The sequence below is a fragment of the Nothoprocta perdicaria genome, unplaced genomic scaffold (assembly GCF_003342845.1).
Source record: "Nothoprocta perdicaria isolate Ctin4 unplaced genomic scaffold, notPer1 scaffold_264, whole genome shotgun sequence".
In the NCBI taxonomy this organism is placed as follows: domain Eukaryota; kingdom Metazoa; phylum Chordata; class Aves; order Tinamiformes; family Tinamidae; genus Nothoprocta; species Nothoprocta perdicaria.
The window spans coordinates 655,638-681,758 of record NW_020455493.1 but is presented as its reverse complement, the minus strand read 5'-3'; the positions used below and the strand labels follow the sequence as shown (position 1 = coordinate 681,758).

General features: G+C 39.0%; 1 protein-coding gene across 1 annotated transcript in view; it reads right to left on the bottom strand.

Moving 5' to 3' along the window:
• MYO10 (myosin X) overlaps positions 1-26,121 on the bottom strand; it is a 146,620-nt gene that overhangs the window by 76,747 nt on the left and 43,752 nt on the right. Inside the window, exon 3 of the mRNA XM_026040748.1 lies at positions 8,809-8,967. Within this exon, the coding sequence (XP_025896533.1) occupies positions 8,809-8,967 (159 nt within the window). The remainder of the gene's footprint in view (positions 1-8,808; positions 8,968-26,121) is intronic.

Sequence of the window (26,121 nt, the reverse complement as noted above, 5' to 3'; positions counted from 1 at the left end):
AGATGTTGGAGACAACTATTAGACAATGGCATTAACCTCTGATAAGAGCATTCCCCATTAGATGCATCTTAGTCTTCTGTGTCAACCCTTCAATCCAACCAATGTGACCATATGCTTGAATCTAAGGGCGTAGGCAACCCTACCCCGTCCACAAGCTCCTCCGAGTAAAAAAGGCTATGTTTGGTACCTCTTCATAAAAAATAGTACTTTCACAGTCCAGCTATCTTTAGCCATTTTTTTCTTCACTAATACAGAAGAAGCTCTACCAGGTATTAATTTAATCTACTGAACATCAGGATAGTGATCTTCGGTGATCTACTGCATAGGCTACTGCATAGGCTATCCTGTACTAGCACTTGCTACCTATGGCATTGCTGGGAAAGAGGAGCAGAGAAGTGACCTCCTGAACAAAAAGTCTGATCAATTAGGATAACAACTTGATATTTGTCATGATCAAGACCCTGTACTAGAGAGTGTGATGGTATGAGAGAGGTTTTCATGCCCCAAGGGTGAAGCACATGGGTTACCATGTGCTTTCAGACTTGAAGAAGAAAAAAGCAAGAGTGTTCTCTATTTTACATCTGCTTTCTACCATGAATTCAACCCATTCATCTGTGCCGGAGCGTTCTGCTTTTATTTGGGGGCTTTCTTGTGATCACATGGTTTGCACATCACAGACTGTATCAACCCCTGTGACGGGACACAGCTTAATTCTAACCAGAAGACCTCAGTCTGAAATCAAAAAGGCCCCACACAGAGCAGAGACCCTATGGCTTCTCTTATCAAAGGGCCTGTGGCCACATGTTGTTGGTTCTTCTCCTTGCTTTGCTATTGGATGACTCATATTTATAAGAGACTTTTAAAGCTGTCTGAAAGTATAACTGATCCCCAGCAAGGAAGAGAAAAATGTTCTCCTTTCCTCTCTCTATATGTAGAATATAATATTATATATATAATATATATATTTTATATATATTTATATATGAAAGAAGATTATACACATATATATCTAACATAGATTAAAGGTTTTTCCAGAAATACTGCTGGATAATAAACCAACAAAGAGCATTTCTAGACAACAGGAGAAATATAAAAAGGTAATATAAAGCTTTGGAGCTGTTGTTTCACATTGGCTGCAACTATTTTATATACTGATTCCAGATTTTCATAACCTGCATATTATGTTAAGGTTTTAAGAGTTTTCCTAGAGAAAGGGCTTTTTAGGAACATGGCAGGAATTGTGTCATTAGCAGAGTAGAAGTCAGAGCCAGAAGACTCAAACTCTGTGTCTGTTCCACGAAGTTTGTTGCACGGTACTGAACTGCATGGAACAGTTCAGATCCATGAACTGCTGTCACGGATCCAAAAGTCCGTACGAGGATGGCAACGGTATTAGCAGCCAAAAATCTTCTATATGGAATTTTTGGATTCCACTCGCCTTTAAAAGGAAAGTCTTAAAAACATCAAAAGGAAACAGTTTAAAGTACTTGTGAGAAATGGTTTACATCTTTTCAAATGAAAGTAACAGTCTACGAACCAAGAGTCCATTTTCACAGGTAAACAATAGCTGTAAAAATAATTTATTTCATGCTCAACTTAAACAGGCTGTTTATGGCCTTTCTAGTTTTAAACTGTTGGAATATGTCAAAAAGGCAGTTGGACAGTCTAGCACAAGCAATAAATTGCATGCAGCTTATGACCTTTACAGTCAAAGCCCAACTCATGTTAGCAAAACATGTGCTGGTGATGGACAAGCGGCAAAGTTTCACTGCCCGAATCCCTCCTCGCCCTTGTAAATTCACAAACTGCTTGCAAGCACTAGACCTTACAGAAATTAACCTGTGCTTACAGACAAGTGAGATAAAAAAAAATAAAGTAAAAATGCAGCAGCACAGCTAAAGTTAAAGCACAGTTAAAGGAGTCACTGAAAAATTTCTGTTCTCATCTCCTATGGTATTCCCAGCGACATTCGATGGAGATGAGAGGATATCAATACAAGAGGAACATTTCAAAGCTGAGAAGGCCTTAGCAATATACACCCTCCCCAACGAAGAACAGAGATTTCTGCTTTGCAGTTCTCATTACTGCATTAATGAAGGCTATGGTCTTATTCCGAACGCATGGAAGTCTGATGGGATTGAGCCATGTAGTAGTTATTCTTCTACCAACTGGCCAAACATTGAGAAAATGCTGACGCTGAGCAGACAGGGAAGTTTTTTGCCAACTGAAATCAGAAAAATATTTCCTAGAAAGCAAACATGTTACACATTTGTGTGTCTCACCTCCACAGTATAAGTCTGCCTAACAGCAAATTGCTCATGTAGTCATCACATATGTGTTAGTGAGCATTACACAGACTTTTTTGAGCAGTTCCTTTTTTAATATCAGGTTGATCACAACACCTCAAACCAAAACAATTGCTAAAAACAAAAAACATGCATCTTAAAAAGCTAAATATTCAGCATAAGAAAACAGTTGAGGTAAATATTCGTCTTTATTATTTTTTTTCCTGTTGAATTAGCCACCCCACAAGTTCTGCAGTAAGCACAAATTCAGAGAGAAGCACATTTGGTTAATCTGCCAAAAGCATTTGTTTACTCTAGTTCTTATCATTATAGCTATCTTCTTCCTCTCCTGTGCGTAAAAGAGAAAAACAAATAAAAACAAAATAATGATGAGCCCCTTGGTAAATGTTGATCTATATAGCTGGCTATCCTATAGGAAGAGCGATCACCAAAAATAAATTCCACTAGAACTCCAATTAGAAGCCTGCTGTGCTCATATAGATCTTTGTCTGCTGCTCTCCAGTAACAGACATGAAATGGAAGCGGTAATTAATGCTTGGAGACAGCAGTTCACTTTGAACTACACTTTGAAAACACTATCTGATGTGTGTAAGCATATCATGCTAATTACGGAGGTAAGGAGCTGTGCATAGGCATCTTTCATGCACTCTTAACCAGGGCCCTCTCTCTTGTCTGTGCAGAGCAGAGAATGGGTAGACAGAATTATCCCATCTCAGCAGTAATAGAGAAAATGCCCAAACAACGGCATGAGAAACACTGAGATTCATCAGTATACTTTTTACTTTTATTTACTGTAGCAATTAAAGAGCTATTTCAGCAGTGGCTATACAGTGGACCCTTCAATCTGGTCACTAGAGATTGCTTTTGATTACTGGAAACCCGCAGGGAGGAACCACTTACAACCAGATGCCAACCAGACTAGAGAAAAAGCGATGTATAGTTTATATAGTTTATATATATATTTATAGTGCTGATTAAAGACAATTCATGTGAAAGTAAAGAAATGATATGGCCTAATATTTTTAGAAACTCACTCTTCCTGTTTTCCAGCATTAATGAAAAAGAGATAAAAATGCAGACTACCAGACAGTTTAAATCGTCATTGTAGTTTTTAGTCAATAGCCCATAATTCTTTTTACCATGCAATATAGTAGAACAAAAAGTAAAGTTGCTCAGCTGTACAGCAAGGAGCATAGATGCTTGATACACATTCTCTTACAGCTTAATTTCCACAGTGAATGCATCCATGGTTTTCTATTTAAGAAAAAAAATCAGAACAATTTTTGGATACATAAGTCTTCATGTTTTGGATATTGCCTCCTATCGATTTTTCTTTGTCTCTCTGTATCTGCTTACAACTTGTATCCATGGTAGGATACCTCCAAACAGCAGTACTTCCAAAGTGCAGTAATTACACCTGTGTTAATACATACTGTTTTTATTTAATTAACCACTGCTCTGGTGTGCCTTGCTATTTTCCCAGTACAACACATTCCAATTGCCACTTCTGGCTGACCACTGTAAGGATGTGGCACAGAGGAAACTGTGCAAGGTCTGAAATGAGTGCTATTTTACTCAGAAAAAAAAGAGAGCAAAAACCTAGGCAAAGTCACAGACAGCAACTGACCTAGATACTAAAAAGTCTCTGTCTGCAAACAGAATTTGAAAAATCCCCGACAGTTCATTATGCTATTGATTTAGACTGCAGCAGAAACATCAACTAGTTCCCTCAGGGAACCTTCATGACTTAGAGGGAGAAAAACATGCAGTAATTAGATGACTTAACAAACTAGCACAGAACATGCTGTTAAGAAAAAACCAACATAAACAGATTTAAAATCAATGTATGAATAACTGAATAGACCTTTAAAAGGACAGATAGCTGAGTGTTAAGTGTAATGAATCAAGTGGATAAGGACACTTATAGACAATGGTGTCAGGAAAGATACAACTTCTTCCATTTTGCACTGTTTTTAAAATTTTGAAGGCTTTTCCTTTCACAGACAAGCCGTCCCGTACTTGGCACTTCAGCTGAAGAGAGAAAGGAAGGAAGGCCAGAAAGCTGAGCTCCTAATTACCACCATCATCCTCTGATGTGGATGCGGCTGGCACAGCGCTGTGCGCCTACGTGGCTGGTGCAACCACGGGTTTCATGCACCCATGCCCAAGCCCAACAGATGGCTATAATCATCTGCAGGCAGGCTACAGCTCTCATTTGAAAGTGAGCAAAACAGGTTATGTTCACTCGCAGCCTTGCTTGCCATTGCGCTCAAGTGCTTCGCAGTCTCAAGGCAGCTCTGCAGCCCTGGATAAGAACTTCAGCCCATGGAGCCCATGCTTTGCTTCCCTTGGGGCAAGCGGTCATACGTCACATGCCGTGCGTCTTTTGAGGCTCAGGGACATGTTTCTGACCAAAACACAAGTACATATGCCAAATAATGGCTACCTCAAAGGGAAACATGTCAATCTAGTACTTCAGGGCTCTATTCAAAAGGCAGGGGAAAAGTTAAACATGTTTAGGAACTTGCCAAGTGATGAAACACAGTCAAACGAGGATTTTTCTGATGCTGGAAACTTCCATCCTGAGGTGTGCAATGCCAAGCAAACACATATTGAAGTTATTTTTAACTCTGCCCTCACTGCAGCAGAAGCCCACCATGTGCTCCTGCTAAATACAGCTGTGGGGATCAGTAATGAACCACTGGCCAGCGGGACACAAGGCAGGCAGCTCTTCGCAGGGCTGGCTCCAACACCACCACTTATGTGGTCTGCAGTACCATCCAAATAATGTGGTTGTTGGTGTCTTCTCCCAAGTCTCCTGCATGGTGTGTACTTAACTAGAAGTAAACCAGACTCAACAGCCTAGGGAACAGTTCTCCTTTGAAGAGCAGCAAGACAACCACCATGGCACTTCTATCTCCTGCTGCTGCCTCTGCTACCATCACGTGCTGAGTGCTGGCTTTGCTTCAGAGACATGAAGAAATCCCTTGCTTGCCCCCTAAAAAAGCTCCATTATCAAATGTGGGCACCTTCATATGGTTTCCACATTTAGTATTGGTGTTTATCAGTGTATATTTTGCTACATACCAAGTATGCAAGCTACTCTAAGTGCTCAATTGCAGGAGGTAAAGCTTGCATGCACTTGTCCAAAAGCTGGACTTCCCATACCAAGTTGTTCCTGATTAAGAAAGATAGGGGCTAGGGGAGGAGGGAAGGAGTAGCAATGAAAACCTCAGCAACATCTAATCCCTGCTCCTTTCCTGGACAACAGAAGCAGTTGCAGTTCAGAAACAAGTTTTTAGATAAAGTAAGTAGCCTTAATCAACAAGCCTGAAAAAATGTCAGTCAGGAGACTTTTAAAAGACATAAAAATGTACGTTATGGCCCATGCTTCTCCCTGACTGAGAAGTACTCCTCTTTTTACAGAAATTCAGAAAAATTAGTATCTCAAGTAGATGCTGAGGGATATGATGCTGATGCAAGGTGGTTGCACATAGATCTGAACACATTTTGTTTCATCTTCCTCTTAGTAGCCTCAATTTATGTGCACAGAGCCAAGCATTAACCTCACTATGAATATAGTCTGGGTACAAAATCAAAATCCTCACAACGAAATGACAAGAAATACAGACAATTCTACACTGGCCAGCACAGCTGGAGATAATGTTGACGTGCATAAAAAGCTCTATCAGCTATAGCAAATGTGTTTATAAAATTAATGGGAAAATAGTGAAGAGTTTAGGAATATGGATATGATTATATGAGCTGAAAGGCCAAAACGTTGCTATGAAAAGTAAACTGAACTCCAAAATCTAAAGATATTTACTTAAATGCCCATTGCTGGAATAGCAGCTCCTCAAATACAGACAAACACACAAGTAGACAGGGAAAGAGTTATATAAATATTTTCTTCCTTGGAAGCCAACTATTTAGACTTTTAATGGATTCTCTGTATTTTTTAAAACAGTATATGCTTTAGACTATAATTTAGTTTACTTATCTTTTTTTTTTTTTTTTTTTTAGGGTAAAATCCACATCCTAATTAAGGGCATTCGTTCCTCATTAAGGGCACAAAGGTGCTTCCCAGTTTCATTGCCATCGAGGAAACAATTCAAGAACCACACTAATACATTTGTAGTACTTCAAATACATATCTTAAAAGTGCCAGCCTACCACTAAAAAGCCAGAACAGCTGCATCTCATATACTCATATTTTATGAATATATACATAGTACATTTTCTGTCTCTCAGGAGGTGAACAACGGACGAGAGGAAAATATGGGCACAATGACAAGCATATATAAGCTAAAAGCCAAGACATGGCAATTACACAGTGATTTACATTAAGGGAGGGAGAAAAGTCTTTCAGGAGGGTCATTATCCGGCCAGCCTGGAGTGTTGAGAGGCACCTACCTTCCTGGGTTACCTACGAGGTACAAGGCAGAGATACCTTCAAAATGCTGAGACGGACACAGCACACAATACGTACACTAGCCTGGCACAGCAATTACTGGCCATGGGAGAGGGCATTTTTGGAAGGAAGGGAAAAGGCAGGGGGGTATATTCTGGAAAATTTTGATGCTCCTCGCCCCAACTCCAATGGTCTCTCTGGTTTTATTCAAGCAAGTTGGGTCCCAAAGTAGAGTGTCCAGAATCCTCATTCCTTTAGCTGCGGGAATGGATTTGGTAGGGTAAGGCCATTTTTTCTCCTCTTAGTCTTCTTATTATTACTATTTTGATAATATTATTATATTTTATGCATTATATTATTTATTATATTTTATTATCATATATAATAATATAATATTTATAATATTATTTTCATAACATCAAACATTAAATTATTGAACTGATCAATATAGTTATTTCATTCTGATTTGAGAAGCATAGTTCATTTGCAGACTCTTCCTACCATACCTCCTCCTAAAACACATATCCCTACACCTAGAAACATTTCACAAAACTATTCAAGTTATTTAATCTGCTTTTTTTTCTTGTTGTTGTTTGCTTGATTTATTTTGTTTTGTTTTTTTTTCCTCCTGTTTCTCTGTTCCTGGAGCCCTGTTCTGCTCAAACATTTCCCCTGGCACATCAGGAGTGGGGTAGCGAAAATAATGGGGCAAGAATAAAGATGATGCTTCTTACATCAGGTCCTGGCTACATATGCAGGACGAGAGAGACTCTCTCACATGAACTTCAAAACGCGCCTTTCTTTTCTCCCTCAGTCACTCTGCTTTTTCAGGAGAGCTCTACCCCAAAGAGAAAGTAGTAAAATTAATGAAATGGCAGGGACAAGAATATCAGCAGCACGGGATCTGTCACTGCTAACAGCACCCAAACCTGTTTGTCAAGTAATGTAAACCCCACACGGCCCCGAGCACCAGCGAACCCAGAGCCTGCCTCAACACGCCGGGAGAGCAACTCCACGTGTCTCTTCAGAACAAAGCTATGCTCTGGCTCTTCTAAAACACTGCCCCTCCACACGCGCAGGTCTTAAAAGACGAAAGGGATGTAGGACATTCGTGTCCCACCTCTGAGTATATGTAATTGCTCAGGAAACAGAATGCTTTATTTTGACTCACATTGAGTATTATATTCTTATAACCCTAGCAGAAAAACAAACTGCTACCAATATATTTTTTTTTCCTGCACATGTGTATGGTATAATATTGGCAATCAATTTTTGCTTGCTCATTTTTCCGAAAGGCAAAATGGTTTATTCTGAGAAAAAAAAAGACTTTTGTAATGACAATTAAATATAGGCGCAACACTTCATATTCTCACCATGAGCCCTCTTAAATTTCTTTGTTTCCCAATTTTAATTTGTGTCCTAATTTGCTTCTTTATCATTAAAAATCTAAAGAAGGAGAATTTTATTTTAAGATGTGCTTATGTTTAAAAATTAAGAAGCCAAATAAAACAGGTTAAGCCCAGGATGTTGTATATAGATGGCTAAACTAAGGATCTTGAAAGATCATTTGAACAAAATTTGTTTTTTAATTATGGAATTAATTTATTTTTATTAAACCACTGATCAACTGCAAAGTGAAATTTCACAACCACTCATGCTCCCTATACTCTTCTTACATTCAGTGTAGTCCTAGATTCAGAAAAGACTTGAATCTATTCTTACATTCAGAAAAGATGAGAATCTAGTCAGTTCATGAGCAATGAAAACTTTTTAAAACAGATAAATCTAATTACAAAAACTTTTCCTACAGAGCTGAGAGGAACCTTTACACATTTCTGTGACTGAAAAGGTGTATATTATTCCAGTTACAAAATATTTCCAAGGGGTTGCCTTGTCTGCCCTGGGCTACTTTAGCCATTTTTGTTGGAGAGAAGTTACTAGATGAGGCACACTTCAGCACTATGCAAATATGTGAAGAATTTTGGAGACTGTTAAGAAGGGAGACACCACAGAACAGCAAAACACACAGAGTAGTTACATAGTCAAAAAACTTCCCTCTGGGTAGTTTTCTTAATTTTAGAAGAAACTTACATAGATCTTATCTTGTTGGTATCGCTGGAAGAGGTTGTGCATGATGGAGCCTTCATGGAGATCTACTAGTGCGGCCATGTCTTCCACGCTCTCTGCACTGGTTTGATGCATAGGCGTTACTTTCTGGTGTGTGATTGTGTTCTGTTTATAAGTGAATACCTGAAAGAGAAAAAAAATACATATCAGAATACGCAATCAAAAACTCATACTTTAGAAGGCAGCTTTCATATCTGTTCCTGCTTATCTAGTCTACCAGTGTGCACAAGTGTCAGATGTAACCGTCTGCCATTCATACCTTCTTCTAAGGCTTCTTTAATTAAACTAAGGCCCCAAAGACATACACAGGGATCACATGAAATTAGTCCGTACTGATAATACACATTTTCTGGACAAAAGGAATCTAGTTTCATGCTGGACTACTTGAGGACTTTATCTAGAGAGAAAAGAGGAAAAAGAAAAGTTTAAAAAAAAAAGTCAAGCAACCATTTCCAGAAAGGCCTCTAAAAAAATCCTCAGCACAAAAAGAGAAAAAGTCATAAAAACACAGAATGGGAAAACATAAAACCCAGTCATATTCAAATTACTTTGAGGAAACTGCTTTACACCACAAAACAGCAAAAATGAATATACTGATCTAACAGAGATATAAGTGTTTGTATGTTTGATCCAAATTGAATTTAAATGTCTCTGTTCAATTCTCTGATCAGGATCACTACTAGGTTAGGTAATTACTCATGGCATAATAAGCACACTAAGTTCTGCATGTTGCAGACATGTATAAATAAATGGCTGAACAAACTCCTCATCAGTGCTCTTTCGAATTTCTGAAGACAGTTCAAGATGGCCAGTAAAAAGCATTAAAAAAAAAAAAAAAAAGATTTAAGTACTTAGTCATAAAACACTTCTAAGCATCTTCTGTAAAATTATTACAAAATATGCTCAGAAGATGTCTATATCCCCAATAAAGTTAAACTTTCATGAATACTAATGACATCACTAAAGCTTATAAAATAATCGCTTTGGAATCCAGCTTCCCATTTCCTTTTAATTCACATCTTGGCAACTCATCCCTGCAGACATACATCTGCATTTTGTAGCCAACGCTACTTAAGCAATACTAGTCCCTGCTAACACAACCAGTGCTTCAGACTAAGGAAGCCAAGCTATGCGGGCAACTGTGAATAATTTAATAATGTGAAATATAAAAATTTTCCAGAATCTTTTGAACCAGTATTTTTAAACTTTCATCTGACTGAGGAATTGCAGTAACTGCAGCCCAGCTGTTTGGGAGCATCTCGAAATTGCCCATGTGGGCTGTGGATTGCGAAGTGTGGCAAAATGGAGTGGTCCAGCACAAGATGCCAAAGGCTTCTCAGGAAAAGAAAAGCCATCAAAGATTTTCAGAAACAAAGCAAAACAAGACATGTATGTTCTCCATAATGAAAGACTGAAAGGGGATAGTCGGTATCATTACAGGATGCTATTCATGAAAATAGATTCCTGGCGCTCAGTGTTGCATGATTTTTTTTCCTGTCTTGCTGAGACAAGTGAGAGTAAATCTAAGGAAGCAGCAGGCTCGGTGTACAACAGACTTAACATTAAAGGTTTTTTACTAGAATATCCAGTGAACGAATAAAGAAAACAGCCTGACAAAAAATGTTCATTAAACTCATATCCCAGACTCAACATCGAACTGTTGGCACCGAACATCAAACAGCTCCAGCCACCACCATTCATGTCAGAACAGAGTATGTTGCGGGAAAGCCGGCAAAGACAGGAAGAAGATTCAAGAAACAAATTTCCAACAGGAACTGTACGACAGGAGCACAAACATCATCTCTCAGACTTTATAACTCTGCTATCAAATTTGCATTTGACTGGGCAAAAAGATCTTATTCACAGGCCTTATTTCCTTAAAAAGGGGGTTTGCTAGTTCTTGTATTGAAGCCCTGCGAGCCCTGTTTTTTGTTGTTTCATCTCAACTCACTCCTTTTGTAAGACAAATATGTGAAAAAGCAACCTTGAACTTTATCAATGCCAATTAGAAGGTCATGATATGAAATAGCACAGCAGAAGAAATCCTCCAGAAATAGGAACCTCAGAGACATCCTATAAGGTCAAAAGGAAGATGAAAAAGTAGGTTCCTGAACTTTAAGGAAGGCGAGTTGGCAGAGTGCAGGAGCTTGCATCCTCAAGGGTCTTGCCAGCAATTCTGGAAGGTCAAAGTAAAACATGCAGGAAATTTGGAATAACATTTAAGACAGATCTAAATGAAAAATCAGCAAAAAAAACCCCACCACTTTCCTCTCAAGATAGAAATGGACCGAGATAACAAAACATGCTGAATACACACAAAACAATAAATTAAGCCCTGCAGAGACAGCATGCAAAACAAGAACTTTCAAAATTGTTGTGGAAGTGCAGATTAGAGGGTGAGACAGGAAGGAACAATGCAAAGAACAACAGCAAGAAGAACAAACTTGAGAAATACAAGATAAAGCAGTAAATCCTGCTAAACAGTAACAAATAATAGATCATTGGGAAAGAGGAAGAGCACTTCGCATTGGCTTGACTGTCCATGGCTTTCCAGGGCCATGATAAATACATCATGAATGGATTCAAAGGAGGCAGCAACCTTGAAATCCAGAGGAACAAGGGGTCTAATGTCTCCAGGTAGCATGGGAAAAAGCTGCCACGGGCACTCCAGGATTGTATAATATTTTAGAAGGGAACTATCAAACACTCAGATATTAACACACTGCTGAAAGGAGAACTGATACTTGCGGGCTGGAGGAACACTGTGTAATGCCAGTCTTCAATAAGAAAGCAAACATGATCGAAAGAAAGTAATTACATGCTTCTGGATCAGAATTCTCTCCCTAGTAAGAAAAATGAGAAAAAAAAAAAAAAAACCAAAAAGACAAACAAGGATAGCAATATTTGCCTGAACATTACCGACAGTGACACACAAAAGTGTGACTACAAAGGATGCAGGTTGCCTTACGATAGGCTGCTTCAAAGCTTTTAAGGTATATGACCCTGAGTCCTGAGTCATGTTTGTTTGGTGAGCAACATGTTTATTAGCCCAACACTATTTCCTCCAGGTTTGGCTAAAGTTTATCAATCTCACTAGGACAAAGATGCACACGGAGAACTATCCAAGTCTCCCTGCCCAGTGACGATACCATCTATAGCATTTGTCAGAGCTGCTTTCAGAAGCAATGTCAAGTCCTACATATCGATAGGGGGAATTACATTACTACTTCAAAAGCATCACTCAGATGGGAAAGAACGACATACACACACACACAGAAAAAAAGAAAAAAAAAAAAAAAAGTTCACCATTCCACAAAGACAACATTTGCCTTGCACAATGAGCCAAGGGAAAAGGAGACAGAGGGAAGTCAGCGACAGCATGCAAGCTCTTCCAGGATATGGGTATGACTGCATCACATATGCCAGACAGATTCCCACATCACCCTCTGAAATATTATCCAGATCCCCTACTGCTGTTGCAAGAAGTACATTCTCTTTACAGAAGACACCAGTAAGACACTCTCTAATACACTGTAAGAAGCTTGAGAACTGACAACAACACACACTGAGATTAAAGGTGGGGTTTTGTAGATGAGCACAAGATAAGGGGCTTTTCTCGTGTTAAAAGTTTTGTCAGGGCTTCTGTTCTACAATGGGGAAACGTTTTAAAAGAAATCCATTCACAGGAGACTCCCCTCTGGAAAGCTGGCAATTTGTAAATCATGTCCTAAAACAAAGATATAAGATGAAAATGATGGCTTTAGTAAATAAATAGACTATTTTGCCTATTCATAAGTACTGTGACTATTCTCAATTACTGCTGACAGTACATAAGTACTGCCTATTCACAATTACTGCTGCATGAGCAAAGCAATATTGTATTCTACAATTTACAGGTGTTTATTAGGTGAGTCTGTAATTTTATACTTAGCTAATAAAAACAGTGTTTCTAGAATGCCATGCAACTTGGAATAATCTGGCAGAGTATTTTAAGTGAATACACTCTTGTAAATCCACCCAGGAGTTTACTGGAGAACTACAGCAAGTAATGAAACCAATGCACAGACAGACCATGAGTCTAAAGCAAAAGTTTGCAATTAAGATAATTTCACTGGGGCTTTTAAAAGAGCACGATAAACAACAAGCAGAATTTAATATTCCTCAATTCTTTAGGTTACAAAAGCAATTTTGTCCCACACAATTTATCTGGCATGAGACAAAACAAGAAGTATTTCATTTGGGGAAGGTGGGTACCACAAAACAAAGTCTGATTAATTTTCTGCAATGACAAAATTAGCCCTAAACTCAAGATCTAATAGAAATTGTATTTTAACACAAGATTTAATTTGTAATACAATTCATTAATAGCAGGAAAGAGCATCAGAGCAGGCTCTCAATGACAGGAGCAAACACACTCTCTCTTCTCTATCATTTCATGATGTGATGCCAAGGGACATCCCTGCTTGAATAAGACGATTGAACAGCAGCAAGGGATTTCACAAAGGCTGGCATGACTGAATTTATAGAAGGATGAGTTAAGTATTTAGATAAAGCACATCAAAAGAACCCCACACAATCCATATTTCTTGCAAAACTCTCAAGTCATACTTAGACCTTCCAGTCTGTGCAGAGTCGATATGGAATCAAATCTCAGAGGGTTTTTCCACAAACCGCTCAACTCTGTTTGCTTGTTCTGATGATGATAATCAACACTGGATAGGAGAAAGGAAGCAGGTAACCTATAAAATTCATTACCAGCAATCAGGTATCTCGATTATAATGGCGTCTTCAAGATCCTCCTGAGATTTCTTTTAAGATTTGTATTGAGGGACAGAATTAGATCTGTTTACAACCTAGGTGCAAGTTAGGTCATTTACAGAATCTGCTTTCTGAAAATGTGTAATGTCATCTGTTGAAAAGTTGAAAAATTATAAAAATTTTAAAACAGTTCCTTTCATACAAAAACCTGAACTCCTTGTTCCTATCAAATACAACTGATAATCGATACAGACTCAGTTCTCTTTTTTTAGTGATTTTCCAAAGCAATTTTCACTATTTGACATAAAATGAAAAGAGCAAATCTACTCTCTTTTCTTCCTAGAAAAAAATACAGATGCTTTAACCTCTGCCAAACGAGCACAAAGAGCATCCACCACACTTCCCATTCCCTAGGGTTACAGTCACTCAGTTTTTGACTCCAGCTCCACTTCTTAAAGACACTAGGCCTTTCCAAAAGCCAGGGTGGGGGACCTCAAACTCCCAGCTGGCTTACAGCATTCACCATCTTACAAACCTCCTGGACAGGGCCCCTTGAGTGTTCACAACAGAGATGCCTACTCAACTGCTGATGATCTTGCTGGAAGTGTGCAGCACTGGGAACCATGATGACAACTGAGAGCACTAACACAGCTCGGTTACATTTAGAAAAGCTAAAAGAATTACCTCCTCTGATCTTCTGTCTCTGTGTGTGGGATATGAGCATCTAATGACATGAATGGCTGAAGCAGCTTTCATAGCTCAGCTCTCACACGCTAAAACAAACTCGCATGGACTTCAAGTTACCCAAATATGCTAGGAAGTAAGCTGGGAAAGTTCAGGAGCTGCTCTGCTTGGAGTCCAGCTGTTCCCACCATGCAGGCAGCACTCAAGCATGACCATCTTAACTGTTAATAAAACACAGCAGCCTCAACTAATCTGATAGTATCTAATCAATGCCCAGTACTGAACACAGCAGTGCTCATGAATGTTTACACAATTTAGCACTTCCTTGTCATCTGTATTGTTGCAATAAATCAGAAGGCTTTTGGTAGAGCATAACAAAGAGTACAGCCAACTGCTGCCCTTTTCTATTTAAGAAAACTTTCTAATAACTTTAAATTTACAAGCTGCCGCCTACTGGTATTCTGGTGCTGAACACAAAATTATCCATCTTGCCACAAACATAATTCAAATTAAGTTGTCCAAATCCATACAGTCAATGGGATAAAGGCATATACAGTTGCTTAAACGTAACATTCAGTAAAAAACAGGCAGGGGAGTACAAGGAGGTGTCATACTGATGTCATGTGTGAAACAGGTTTAAAAACAGCAAAAAGTGCAACCATACCTTTCTTCAATAACACCCATGACAGTAACCAATCAAGCACTGCAGCATTTGGCCAGCCCGCGGCCACCAGAAAGCAAAGTTAATTGCGACTCAAAGTGAAGCAGACAGTCTGCCTTTCTTTTCCCTAAGGCCTTGCCTACATGTGTTTTTTACAGTTAATTCCAACTGCTATGGTGATGTCAATGAATCGACTGGAGGAGTTGGCTCATATGTTTTAGACATCAGTGCCCTCAGTTTCCCAAGGCGTCGTTTTGCTTACAGTCATTGACCCCACAGTAGAGAAATGAGAGCTGAACACGTGCCAGCATAACACTGTGGACTGCACACAGGAACACTACTTAAAAGTACCAACTTCTTTCATTCTCTGCTGTTGGTCTGGATTGAGGATCATCATTTGTGTTTCCCTCGTGTTTAGAAGTTAGAAGAATGCAATGAATCTTACCAAAACTCTTTATACTGGAGTCCAAGCAGAGAAAAGAGGCCTTGAGGTCACATTACAAACTGTGGAATGCAACATTCCAGGGAGAAAAATAAATCGTTACAAGCCCAAAGACCTAAAGATTAAAAACAAACAAAAATCTAGTTGTCCACCTTTTTTCCTAGACAGATTTGTAAGACTAGAGATACTTAAAATGTAGGACAAAGAGGCTCTCTTATAAGATATTTAAACACAAATGTAAAGCAGGCTAACCATCCCTGTTTTAAATCCTAAGGTTAAACAACAGTGTGACCCAAGTAATACTGTTGTATCCAAGTAATACTATTTGTCTGACAACTTTCTATTTCTCAGTAAATGCTGACCTTAGACATCCATTCCATTGGCAAAACACAATCTCTCAAGCAACAAGATGTACCCGGGCCCAAGGCTTTCTTTGATGCAACACAATGTAATCTTTTTCAAAACAAAGAAAAACACAATGAAGTTTCTTATTTATCAAATGATGGGGCAGACTAAAGAAAATTATGAAAGGCACTTACTGATATCAAGAAAAGAGATATTACTAATAAAGCTGACTTTGTTTCCACTGTGACCAATGCTGTCCCTTTCTCCAAATATCCCCTACACACTCCATTAGTTTTCCTATCTGTTCTGTAGAATTTGCACCCATCTATCCTGGAAATCACCCCATTCTCCATCTTCCCTTCCCATATAGTCTACTTTGCCCATTACTTTATCCACCAAATAAATTACGTATTTTTTATTTTTAATCTCATCAATTGCTCAGTTAGTTCTACCTATTCTTACCCGCACCAACAAAACTTCTGGACCCTTCCCCTCACTCCTCCTCTCCTTCTAAGAGGCTTCTCACATTTGTCTGTGCACTGCTGTATTTCCTTCATCCTCGCACGGAATAAAGTTACCTGTGTCTGGGTCATATAGGGTAGCCTGATACTAGCTACTAGTAGCTACTACTCATGTCAAGTGCTAGAAATCTGTCCCACTGCATTTGCCCACCTCTTTCACTAATCTCTGGTTTGTATCATTTTCCTTGAGCAGCACTCCTACGAAATCTCAGTGTTTTCGTACCTATGCAGAGTATCCCTTTCTCTTTCTGAACTTCACGGCTTGGAGACGCATGCTGCCAGGGCGGCAATCCCATTTATCACTGCAGGAGAGTTCAGAGAAGCCGCTGAACAAAACCTCCTGACCGATGTCAACAAACTTGTCTGAAGATGACTTCCCACCAAACACCTATTCTGCAAGAGGTGTTTCAAGACAGTTTATTCCACATGCTGGAATATCTGTTTCAATCTGTTCACAAGTCCTGACATCAAGTATGAACAAGCTTTCAATTATAGGTTCAGTGCTCGTGACCAACTGAGTTTGCCTACACACACAATAAAGAAATTTAATTCAAATTAAACACACAAATTTTGCCTAGATTATACTGCAGTATGCCTCTAGGCAACCCATGCTAATTCTAAGAGAAGAAAAATAAAAAAAAAAAAGAATCTAACTTTCATTGGAAGTTACATACAAGGAAGACCTTGTATAACTTACAGTTCTCTGCACCTGAAGACACCACAAAGCTTGATTTAATGAAGTCTACTCTTCTATAAATACTGTGACCTTGGCACTGCAGAAAACACAAAACATCCCTGTCATGTCACTAGTGCTTCCTTAGCCATGGAAAAGTACCCTTTTCTGAACCGTCGAGAAGGATCAGAGCTGCCCAGGCCTTCCCAGAATGCATAACCAAATGAACCATTTGAATGGCAGGATGCGTAGAAGATAAACTAAGAAATGAAATCTTTGATTGCTCCCTGTGACGTATCAGGTCAACAAGAGAGTATGAACTAGAACTCCACTTTGCCTAGAGAGTAAATCATGGAAGAGGTTGCAGGGCACTGTGAGCTGCAGCAAAAACCTCAGCCAAGGTTGTATCGGAAGACTCAACATCAAGGTCAACCTTTCCAGTTAGTTCACTTCCTTCAGCAGGATCCATCCTACCAAAGGCAGACCCACTTGCCGGCATGACAAGAGTGTGTCAGTGTAAGCAGCACCTACTAACAGCAATACTCCCTTTACTTTTAATGCACACCACCTGAACTAGCTCAGAAGAAAGGAGGAGGAAAATTGCTATTCCCCCTTTCACAAGGAAGACCAAACCTTGGTTTTGGTAAAAAAAAATATATATATAAACTTCACCACTTATACATCATTTCTCCACACAATAGAAAGTGCCTTTGTGGTCAATACAAAGCACTGAAAGCACTAGCTTTTGACTGTCAAGATCATTTAGAGCTTGAGTGGAACTCCCAGTTTTAAATTCATATTTATTCAGTGATTCATATGAGATAAACAATGATTATTTGCAACTGAATGAACAAGAAGGAATTTGAATAAAACATCCTGCTATCAAGAACAGGAATGACACTGTTCGATAAGCAGCGTAAAAATTATACCAGCTTTTCTGAGGCACAGCAAAAAAAATGCTGTTGATCTTTTTTGAAAGGAAGAGAGAGAAAGAAAGAACAGGCAGCTGATTGGATTGCCTCTTAATTGAAAATATGAATAGTCTTTGTGAAATAATAGTAAATCTAGGGGCAAATACAAAGCAGGGCTAACGTGGGAGCTTCGAGCGCCAAGGGGCCACCCCTGCTAAGCAAGCCTTGTTCTGAACCAAGTGAAGAAGCTTTTATTTACCTAACCTCTTTCTCCCCACTACCTTCTCAGTTTTCTTCCTTCTTCTCCTTCCATCCTCCCCTGCCCTCCATCTCTTCTTTCCATAGACACACATTTCTCTTTGGAGCCACAGTTTTCCAGTCAAACCTTCTAAATACAGCAAATCAGGCAAGGCAAGATGTTATTTTCAAATCCACAGGTAAATTTATTCTTAAATTTAGCTTTAAAGTAAACCATCCATTCCCCAAAATGTGGACAGAAATGCAAATGAATCTAATATTCAGTTAACTGATTCTTCTATCCCACCCACACCTAAAAAGAGGTAAAATGTAAGTGCTGAAAAGGAACAAAGTAGAGCCCTTACCAAAAACAGCAAAGTAAATATTATATGAGATGCCCTGAAACATGATGATAATAAAATAAAGTAACAGTGCCAGATGTTATTTATGAAACCAGCATACTTGCACATGTGTAAATAAAGCTCAGATATGTAAAATCTTGGTTTTCAGATTTCCTACTAACATTTCACAACAAAACTCTTGAAAATTAATTATATTTTTATTTTATTATAGTATATCCAAATCTTAGTTTGGTTTCTCTTACTGTAAATATTGCAAAAAGGGATCAAATCAAATGGGATTTGATTGTATTCAAATCCCTTCTTCATCAAATTACATTTTGTTCACAATTGCAATGTGCCTGTTGAGCTATGACTTTTCCAGATTAAGTCAAAAAAGTCTTTCAGATCTTTCTATACAGATAGGTTTATAAAAAAAAGAACAGGTTAAAGGTAAATATGATAATTAATTGATAGAGCTCTGAAATCAGCTTTGAGTCACTGATTTCTTAGACCTTTTTGTTCAACTCAGTATAACTGCAGATATAGGTTTAGCATCACTTTTGATCCTTTAAAAAAAAAGGTTTAGTTTTATTTGCTGGTATTGCTACCAGAAAAGATAAAGTTATCAATAAAGAACTCCGCATGAGCTTGCAGAGAACCTAGAAGAACAAATCCAAATTGAACCTATTCATTTTAACAGACACCAAACTGCCAGTTCGTATTTCAGCAAAACATGTGATAAGTATGGTGTGACACACAGAAAAGCTGTATAAGACATATCCAAGAAGCACCAGCTCAGTTTTGGTACCGATTCAGAAATATTGCTGAATTCTCAAAATAGTTAGCATATATTCTCCTCATATTTCACATAAAAGTAACTGATTTGGATTTTAGTCTGTACAGGACTAAGTACAACGAGTACTGAACAACAAGCAAACTTTTCTTTTTTCCACAATGTCAGCAAGAAGCACAAAAAACAGTCAAACCCCACACCTGCCCAGCACCACATACTCCCCACTACTTTTCATACCCCTGCCACTTACTATTGCTCTGACCCAGAAAATAGGGACTGGGTAACAACAGATGCAAACGCAACACACACCCCAGCTCGAGCATCGATCTCACTCTTTAAGGGAACAGAGGTGCTTTTCATGAAGCCAGGGCTTAGCAGCTGTTCTTGCAGGTTGCCTGTGGCAGGGGGTTTTACACAGCCCCCCTGCCAGCTAGACAGCCAGGGACTCTTATTCACAGCTCAAAGCTCGCTCACTGGGAACATGCTGCTTTAGAGGGCTGTCCATCTGCTCAACTCCCTTTCTCAAAATGCACAAGTACTGTATGGTAACTAGTGATGGGGGGGGGGATTCAAGTCTTGAATACAATAAAATCCTAAAAAAAAAAAAGCATAGCATTTGCATGATGGTATATAATACATGATTAGTAATAATACAATACTTAATTTTCATAATTTTCCCCATTTTTTTCCCCAAACCTAAGCCTATGGTACAGTTTAGATCATAGACTGGTTTACACAGCTATGTCATTTACATTTTATCATCAATGCTAATCTCAGGACAATTTATGTGCTTTTCAGGAAAGGGCTACTTGAAGAAAAACAGCAAGACATCATCCTCCTGTGCTATCTTCATTTTAATTCAACTAAACAGAAGTCAAGATCTTATCCAATCCCAATGAAAGAAAATGAAAGATGTCTTTTGGTGACTGTGGAGTGGGGTCTGGGTCCATGGGGACCCTTCCTTCATCCTGCACCTCGTTCTGACACACAGCAGTGACATGAAGGTGGACAGGATGGAGGAACCTTCAGCAGGGCCGCAATGTTGCCTTTCCATCTACTCAAATCAGGAGGCATCCCAAAACAGTGTAGCTTCCCCCCAAGAGCACAGAGCTGCTGTTCTTTAAAGTCTTGAAGAGTCTATTTTTCCTGTGGACTCTTGCTTTTCTCCAGAACAACCACCACCACTGTCCGCAGTGGGAGAGCATGCTCCACCAGTGAACCTGGCACAGAGGTGGGAAGCAAGCTTGCTCCAAGGAAGAGCTTCAGGCTGGGATAAGCCTGAAAAGACAGCACACATCCCCAGTGACAATGATGGAGTCGGTCCCATGAAGGCAGGATCCACACACTGGGAGCACAACCAGCCCTGGACCATGGGATCACCTAAGTGTGGCTGGGAGCAGAGACTCCTCCAGGCCACATTTCAGCCTGAGCTGAGTCAGAGGGGCCAAATTCCTACTCACAGCTAGCTTATCATCTGCTCAGCTTTTTCTGTTGTAACTTTATTTTTTATTATTTTCTCTCTCTCTCCAGTTTGCTGTTTATTTACTTTTTATGTGGTGGGAGGGAGAGAGGGAGCTACACAACTAACGTTTTCCAGAGCTCCTATGACCAGGGACAGCTCGCTGGTCTGAACTTAACCACAACATCTGAGTATTTTGTGAGGATTCAGTCAGCAGGAAGCCGTGCTGCATCAGGAAGCCATGCCGGGGGAAGTCGTGGAGGAAGGAAAAAAAAGAAGGAAGAAGATGCCCCTAATAAAAATAAATAAATAAATCTACCTCACAGAATCTTGAAAAAGCAGAAAAGAGGAGGAGGGCAGATTTGCAAACTGGACACTCAGGGAAATTTTAGAGTTTTGTACATTTGTCTGAATTGCAGGCACATGACACTAGTTATTTGTAAATGCATTTTTAAAATCAAATTTTCATTTGCAAGAAAACAGTAGCACTGGATATGAATGCATATTTATAGTGAAATACAAAATCATTAAGTGTAGACAAGGAACAACAGAAACTCTGTGTCACTACAAGGAACACCCTGTAGTCATCTCCAAGTTTACCCTGAATAAGATTGTTAGGTTATATAGCCAGGCGCTAAATACTTAGATTCTTTCCAAGGTATTTTAATAAGTTTTATTATTAGACAAACAAAAGTATTCTTAAGTTTGCCAGAGTGAGCTCTTTCTTTTAAAGAAAGCATCTTAAGACAAAAGCTATCTCTTTGCTATGAAACTGCACAGTGTTTAGCACAAAGACGGCAAAATCTTTCAGAAATACTGTAGTACAAGTAGGAGAACACTGCTGCATCTTTATATAACTGTTTGGGGTAAAAATGTTACTATACTGTGTTATAAAGCTAAGATTCTTTTCCTATTTTAACTGTGAAAAGCTTGTGACCGTTTAAACAATAAACCTAAAACATCTACCAAAAAATATGGGAACAGGTAGAAAGTTTGGATATGCCTGTGTGGGTCATGGATCCATAGTCAGTTTATTTTAACAAAATAAATAGATACATAAGTTGGTGACAGTGTTAGAGTCTCCTGGGGAGAATTGAACATTAGGTATCCCAAGGGATGGATCAATGGGAGCAGAGCAACTTAACAAGTCTTATTTTACAAGCTACATACTGCTTTGACGTATGTGAGCATGAGATTTTTTTTACTCAGATAAGGAAATGGAAGTTGCTCTCGGGAGTGAAAAAAAAAGACAGACACTGTTCAAGAACTTGCTCCTATAAAATCAGCATATAACTGGTTTGGTTTGCATTTGAACTATGACCCTTCTGCTTTGCAAGAAGCGAAAGAGCAGATTTAAAAGTTATAAAGGAGGCCTGCTTACTAGCATTAATGCACAATTTAATGTTTTGCAGCTAGTCTGTGTTTACACGTGCAAAAACTATTTGTATTACGCAGCAGATAGCACATATGCATATGTTTAAGGAACTCAGTTACAAACAGTTCTTATGACATAAGCAAAGAGCAACTCCCAAGTACTTTTTTTATTTTTTTCCACATAAGGACAGATTTCTGTAGCAGTTGTGTCAGAATTACAAAGTAGGTAACAAAGGTGTTTTACATTAAGAGGATTACTTGGTAGCCTCATGTATAGCTGTAATGTCTACAGTCCTAACAAAGAAAAGCATAACCTTTCGCTTTAGTGAGAGATATACTAGCATTTCTGTCTTGGTGAGGATACTTTTGTTTGGGTTTGAATTTGTCTCGACAAACTTCAAGCTCATAAAGCCCTAAAAGTCCCAGTCTATATCCTTTAAAATAAGGGTTACATTTAAGTTCAACAGGAAATCTGGTCAGATTAGCCTGGCATGTTATTAAAAACATTTTAAAGCTAGACGAAACAGATTTAAATCAGATTGCCTTTTCTGGTTGCTTGCATGGCAGCAAAGATTGCAACACAGATGCATGCATTTTAGTGAACTGTGGCACATTCTACACATCTTCCGAAGCCACTTGCAATTATCCAAAAAGGTTTATTTTACTGTGGTTTTTTTTTTTTTTTTAGATAAGTATCATATCTGAAGCAAGCTCAGGGATCAACGGAAAAAATTGTCCTGCAAGTGACGAGAGGCATTTGTTTTCCCATATCAAAACCAGTTTTCATTTCCCCTAAAGATGCCAACCCCCTCACCTCCTGAAACAGGCTCAGCTTATTACATGCATGATCTTGTCAAGGGTGTAGCCTTCTTATTAGCATACTGACTATTCGTCAGTAATTATTCTTTTCACTACAGCTACTTTACTACAAGACAGGCTCAAAAAGTAGGGAATAAAGCAGCATGGCCGCCTGGGACAGAGTTCAACTGGCACTAAGTAAATTATAAAGAACCCTGCTGACTCCAGGAGTGTTTCAGTCCTGACACCACACGTGGCAGGACATTGCATAACGCCCAGGTTATCTCTGTTTTCCCATTCCAGCCCCTACTCTGCAAAATACTAGACTAAATTTCAGGTACTCAGAGAAGTTTTCTTGCTTAGTACTATTTCTGGTGGAATGCAACACGAGCAAGGAAATTTTCTTAAGCTATTCTCACTTAAAGGCAAAAGGGAGGAAGGCAATTTCTGCTGCAAGGGGTGTAGGAAAAAAAAAAGATGAATGGAGTTGCTGTGCATATTTGTATCCACATAACTTGCAAGCTAATTAATATATTTGCCCTCATTTACTAAAGCACAGCAAACAAGCTATAACTCTTAAAAATCTCTGCAGAATACATACAGCGATAGATTTGAAGGAAAAAAATGCATTAAATAGCCACTTACTTTAGCTGGCTAGAGCCTCAGCTAATGCCATTTTCCCCTGAAAGTATTTATCAGTTTACTAAGTAATGGCAAAATTCAGTGACTCAATTCATAAACTCTCTTGCTTTGATGATGTGCTGATTTTCATTTCATTCAGCCCAGCAGATTAAATCAGAAGTTCCAACAAACGTTTACAATGACCTGTTTTAATCTTACAGTGAAAGATTATGAAGCTAGAGAGAACATAATGATGTTTTAATCGGAGCAGCTGTACAACAAAGAGAACAGACATGCCTAAATTAAATTTCTATTTGGTAAAGGCTCAGCCTTAAAAGATTGCAAAACTCTTGCTCCTAAAGTATCTTTTACTTATAATCACTTGCTTGGATGTTTTCTTTTGTTGTACACAGAGGGTTCTGAGTGTTATCAGCCTTCACTGTACCACCCATGCCCAGAAACACCAAGACCGTGGTACCAAATACGTAGCACAGCATAGGACCCGCAGGGAAAGGCACTAACTACCCAGAGGGTGCAAAGGAATGTTCATAAGCAATAAGTGACTTCAGATTTGCAGTCCCAGCAGCAAAAGCAGTAAGAAGACATGACAAAGTGGCCACATTTTATTGAGCTGATTCATCAACACGACTCATAACTAAAAACTGACTCCAAATCAACTGCAAAGTATTGAAAATGCTGTGATCCTACGAAAACAAACGAAGAAAAGACCAGTCTTAGGTTTTTCACTGCAAGCTCTTTCTTGATGAAAGCACACCATGAACATGCCCTACCACGAACATCAGGTTTCTGAAACCTGTTCTGTTCACACATCCACACTGATACAGAAAAAGATATGGTTGACCAAGCAAAGTACCTCCAAAACTTGTCAGTTATATCGAGAAAGCTGCAGAACTAAAAATAAGAGAGATAATGAGGATTTCTTATACCTGCATAAATTTTGAAAATAAAGGTTTTAAAATTAAGTTATATTGTTACTTTCAGAAGACTCTTCTGCTTTAAGAAAATGTCTACAGTTATATCTAAACTGCACAATTCTGGAATTTGCTCATCTGGAAAGCTCATTTAACCACACACATTTGCTACCACTTTCATCACAAAATCTTGTGGTCTAGCAGGTGGAACTGCAATTCACAGGTGTTCTACCTTTATGCACAAATATTACTATATTATGAGGAAGAAAAAAATCCAGCAAGAACATGCTTGCAGAATACCCACTGGCCATGTGCACAGGAGGCCTAGGCACCAGCTTCGAACTACAATATGGTATCCACAATTTTTGCTTTAGCTACACAGGTTCCCATTCAGTTATCCAAATCAGAGTGCCTAAATTTCAGTAACCACTATTTACAGGTTTTGATTTAATTGATTTGCCCAAGACCAGAACTGGGGTCCTCATCAATGATTGCAGAAAACTTTGGATCTCCTGCTTCCCAACCAAAGCGTGTCCATTAGTCCTGACTTCACCTTCTCAGGCAGGAAGCAGCCATGGGGCAACTCTGTGGTGAAGAGGAAGGCTTACAGCTAGCCTATGAGAACACACTGCTTTAGAGGACAAGCCAAAGAAAGCGGGCATGCAATTCTTCAATTGGATTAAGTCAGATAACAGTTGGAAAAACGCTCTTTTTGATCCCCTCCACCTGTTGCGACTCCCAGCAAGGTAATTCAAATACCTTGGATATATTCTGACAAAACTCTCCAAAGAAATTAACTTGTCGACATCAGAGGTTTTTCCATTAAGGCAGGTCTGCACTAGATCCTGCTGATGTAGCTCTGTGAATCATAAATATGAGGAGTTCTCCTAGCTGAGGCCCTTGACCTCAGCACAATTACACTGACAGCGTGTACTTTTTTAGTGAATTTTCTTTTGCTCATAAGGCTACTAGTGTTACTCGTTTCGAGGTTAGCAGCCTGTCCCCCTTATCCAGGAAGAGCTCATACATCTGCCAAAATTTTTTTCTAGGCCCTTGGGGGCATGGTTTAATCCAATTAAAACACATACAAAAGTAATAAAACTCCAAAAAAAACTCTTCCCCAGTGCTGGAGGCTCCAGGAGTCTAAAGGTCTTGCACTCTGCCGCTGCACAAGTAACATGAGTCAAACACTTTCCAACAAAGTTGTCTCAGCTATTTCAGAAATCCCTTGACCCTTTTCCATGTGTGGCTGTGGCTGAAAACAAGTTCACAGATGCTGGGTCCTTGGACCTCGAGGGAGTTTTCAGCACCATTACGAAGGATGCAAGGGTGGATTTGCCTCAGCAGAATTGAGAGCTTAGGACAAGATAGGACAAGAAAGTCCTATCAATACAACTGTGTCGCTGTATTTAAACTGCTGTACTACATCAGCTGAAGCTTTAATGGCATCAGGGTCCTCACAGATATTTTTGACGTAGCACAAGCCACTTCCAAGAAAACATTACCTAAAAGTGCTGAGAAGGAAAAGAATAATAAGAAAGAGATATTCTTATATCAAAATAAATAATATCAGAATTGGTATCACTGTAGCTGTAACACCCACAGTCACAATGTGTGACAATTCAAACATTCCTCAAGTGTTTGGTAACTCTTCTGTAAAAAAAGCCCCCAAGGATCTCCTTACTTTTGGCACCAGCCAATAATCTCAACACAAAACCAAATTAACA